General features: G+C 46.0%; 1 protein-coding gene across 2 annotated transcripts in view; it reads right to left on the reverse strand.

Annotated features, from left to right (window-relative positions):
• Nucleotides 1-377: 377 nt before the first annotated feature.
• zmp:0000001167 (protein phosphatase 1 regulatory subunit 12A) overlaps nucleotides 378-3,772 on the reverse strand; it is a gene marked incomplete at its 3' end in the record, with an annotated part of 16,558 nt that continues 13,163 nt past the window's right edge. Inside the window, 12 exon segments of one of the 2 annotated variants that reach the window (XM_014013638.1) lie at nucleotides 378-396; nucleotides 475-578; nucleotides 661-763; nucleotides 837-959; nucleotides 1,041-1,131; nucleotides 1,216-1,317; nucleotides 1,423-1,524; nucleotides 1,701-1,790; nucleotides 1,897-1,979; nucleotides 2,142-2,336; nucleotides 2,433-2,542; nucleotides 2,666-2,859. In XM_014013638.1, coding sequence (XP_013869092.1) covers nucleotides 378-396; nucleotides 475-578; nucleotides 661-763; nucleotides 837-959; nucleotides 1,041-1,131; nucleotides 1,216-1,317; nucleotides 1,423-1,524; nucleotides 1,701-1,790; nucleotides 1,897-1,979; nucleotides 2,142-2,336; nucleotides 2,433-2,542; nucleotides 2,666-2,859 — 1,316 coding nt within the window. 2 annotated transcript variants of the gene reach the window in all.

The raw sequence follows: 3,772 nt of genomic DNA on the forward strand, positions 1-3,772 counted from the left end.
ACACACACACACACACACACACACACACACACACAATGAATGATGGAGAGATCCAGAAACAGCCCTGTATTATTATTGTTCCCCGGTCTGCTGACCTTCTTAAAGTCTTTAGTCTCTGATCCGTCAGCCTGGGTGCGGTCGTTACAAGACGTGTCCACCCTGAGCGGACCAACAGAAGCAGAAGTCAGACGGGTCGCCGTCACAGATGGAGGTTAAAGCAAACAGAGGATTCATTATCTACCTGGAACTCGTGCGTTGGTCCTTCTGTTTACAAAAGTAAATAAGCAGTTAGACTGTTTCCCTGCAGATCACCAATAAGAGCACAAACGTATTAGACACTACCTGTGGATCCAGCCCACTCCCTGAGAACTCTTCCTCTCCATCATTTTCGTCACCCTGCAGAAAAACAGTGTAATTAAAGAAATCAAACCACAGCTACTCTTTTTGCTTGTGGTTTTATCTTGAAGCGTTTACCTCTCCGGTTCTTTGCGCCTTCCTTCTGGCCCGGGCCTGTCTCCTCTCCCTGCGCTCTCGAGCCCATCGCTCCGTCTCGCTCTCCTCTGTGCCGACTTCCGTATCTACAGCAAAACGCTGTTTTCTTTTAAAACGCCATATTTAAGCACAAGTAATGTTTGAAATCGAAGAAATGATGGCGGCTACCTTTCCTGTCAGACATCTGGGAGCGAGGAGAACCAGCAGGCTGCGTGAGGCCCAGCAGGTCGGATTTCTGCAGACTGGCGATACGGGACCTCCAGCTCACTTCCTGCAAGCCCAGTGTGTGACGTCATGTCGCAAATAAACAAGAGAAGCAGCCATCATACAAAAATCTCTCTCACCCCCTCATCAGCCTTCTTCTGCTTTGTTTCCTTCTCTTTCTCCTTCTCCTCTTCCCCTTTATTGTCAGTCTTCATGGTTTTAATGGTCTTCTCTGCTTCCTGCAGATCTGTCAGCGTCACCCCCTTCGAACGAAAACTTAAACTTTAGACCCAGCCGAGGTTTAAAAGGCTTGAATCTGCAGGACGAGGGAGTGAAATGGAAACCTGAGTGGAGCGTCGAGACTGTCGAGCGTGCCTGGAGCGAGCTTTCCTCTGCGCTTCCGCCTCCTCATCCCGTACGGGTGTCAGATACGACCTACGGGAGTTTCAAAGAAAATTAAAAACCACTTAAGCGATGTTGCAACACAACATTTCTTAAGCGTTTCTTTTAAGGTCTTACTTTCGCCTCTGTTTGGTCTCCTGGTCGCCTGTCGTTGTGCTCTGAGGGTTGGAGGTGTTGCTGGACAACAGATCCTTTTTTTCTGATCTTTCCTGAGGAAGTCTTTGAGTGAGGGAAGAAAAAACAAGAAAAAGATGAAGTGCTTCTTTTTTTAATGAAAAGAAAACACAAAGTTAAAAAAACAAAACAAAACAAAACAATAAAAACCTTTGAGCGAAGCCAGTAATGGGGCGGCTCAGGCCAGAATAGCTCGTTCCTGTGCTCGCTGAGGTCACGCTGGTGTCATCCAGTCTCCTTCCGTACGACGAGCTAGCAACAAGACAGCACACATTGGAAACACAAGGGCCGTCTTTCACGGTCATGTGAATACGGAGAAATGTGTGCGAGTGTGGGTAAATGAGCTGTGACACTGCAAAACACAATCTCACACAGGTGAACAGAATGAGCGAGTAAACAGAAGCCAGGTGGCGAGCAGCGTGACTGACCTGTGAAGCAGAGATGGAATGGAACTAGTGAACTCATTTCCTAACTGACCATAAAGCCGTCGGGTGTAAGAGGAGCTACGACTGAGCCAGCTGAGAGACACACACAGGGTGACAGGGGGACACAAACAACGGCGCCGTGACTCAGGCTGTGCTTGTACAACAAGGTGCGGAGTGTGAACGAGGGGTTAAAGGTCACCTGTTGGAGTTGTCCGCGCTGCTATCTGGAATACTGAAGAGCCTCCGCGTGGGATTTGGCTGCACTCGAGCGAGCCTGGGCTCCTGAAAACAAGCGGGATGGCGTGTTTGTCTGTTATTTATGCAACTCTGCGAGTGGAAGCTATAAAAGAAGCCTATATTTGGGGAGGCGGTCGTGTGCCAGTTCTAAAGTAGCGGGCCACGCGTTTTTAGCAACGGCGTAAATCTTGGGAGAGGACTGCGTACCTTGGCATCAGCCTCGGAGCTTAGGCGAGGGCTGGAGGCGGAGCGAGTCATTCCCGGGCCGGGCTCCGCAGGTCTGCTCGGGTCCTGCTGGGAGTCGGAGAGCCCCGCGGAGCCCAGAGTCACGGAGCTGCCTGCTTTTCTCAGAGACGTCCTCCAGGAGCCGGGGGCTTCGGTGGCTGGAGGCTTGCTTGGCTCCTGCTCCACACCAGAGAAAAATCACAAGTTTTTTTATCTGTAAAGTAAATCTTTATATATTTGATGTTCTCTGTAAAAAAAAAACCCTCAGAATACCTTTTTCACTTGGTTAGCAGTGGTTGTCGCTGACATGGAGGTAGAAAGCATGCTGGTGGTGTTTCGTTTGTTGTTCAAGTTGTTTATGATTTCTCGGTTCTTTGCTTTTTCTAAAAACGGCACAAATATATACAAAGACAAATATATTTTTAAATTCTGACAGGACGAAACAGCAGACAGTGTGTTTATTAACAGGACTGTTGTAGATATGTAAACAGCAGCAGCTCTCTCACCTGACTCTGCGTCGCTCTCAGACTCGCTCTCCTCCTCGGAGCTGGAGCTGCTGGAGGCTTTCGCCTGGCTCTGCCCCGTCTGGCCTTCCTCCTCCTCGTCCTCGGCCGGACTGCTCGGCAGGGCGGGAGGCGGGTGCTTCTCCCGCTCGTGGAGGCCGATCTTCTCCTTGCTGCTCATGCGAGAGATAGAAGTCCTGCGGGGGCGGGGCGTGAAGCAACAGGTGGCAGGATCAGAGAGGATGATTGCAGCCAATCAGAGAGAACAAACAGCACATGAGCAGGAGGAAGAGTGGGTCAGCTTTTTATTCATCTGTGCTGCTGAATTTATTCTGAATTTATCACAGTTTTGCTTTAAACTTTGAACAGAAAATTACAAAACAAAAGTCATGTCTTTATGTATAATTAAAAAATTAAAAATCCTCATTTTTATAGTTTAAATTTTAGGTTAATTAGCATTTCTTAAAGGAGTACACATCACCTGCTTCCTTTCATGCCAGAGTTTTAAACTAAGATCATTTTGTGATGAAAAGGGACTGAGCTAAAACAGTTGCAGTGGAATTTTGACAATTAGGTTTTGTGCAATCTCATACCATATTGCAACATCCTATGATATATTAGCCCCAAACGTATGTGTTGTAAATGACCCGAAGCTATGACCATAGCAGATTTTAACTCAATATGTGTAAAACTGCATTATAGTCACTTTGATGTATGAAGTTGATTAGCTGTGGCAGCCATCTTGACTCCACAAGTTAATAGGTTGGAGATTTACATCCAATTTCTCCTTTCTGAGTTTTATTAAAACCCGTCCAGTGATTCATGAGATARCCCACACAGGTTACCCACATTATATTAGGGTGGGTGATAATTAATGATTATTAAGTAAACTGCCTATATAATATATATGGATATAGATAAATTGATGGAAAAACACAAATAGCCGCTTGTATTTGGTCATGGATTTGTAGTTACTGTGGGACTGATTGGTATACTTTAGGTATAAATACCATTTTTTTGAAGATGAAAAAATTATTTTATTTATTTAAACCTTTATTTAACCAGATAAATCTCATTGATATTTAAATGAGACCTGGCCAAGAATGACAT

Source organism: Austrofundulus limnaeus, unplaced genomic scaffold, assembly GCF_001266775.1.
Source record: "Austrofundulus limnaeus strain Quisiro unplaced genomic scaffold, Austrofundulus_limnaeus-1.0 Scaffold104, whole genome shotgun sequence".
Taxonomy (NCBI): domain Eukaryota; kingdom Metazoa; phylum Chordata; class Actinopteri; order Cyprinodontiformes; family Rivulidae; genus Austrofundulus; species Austrofundulus limnaeus.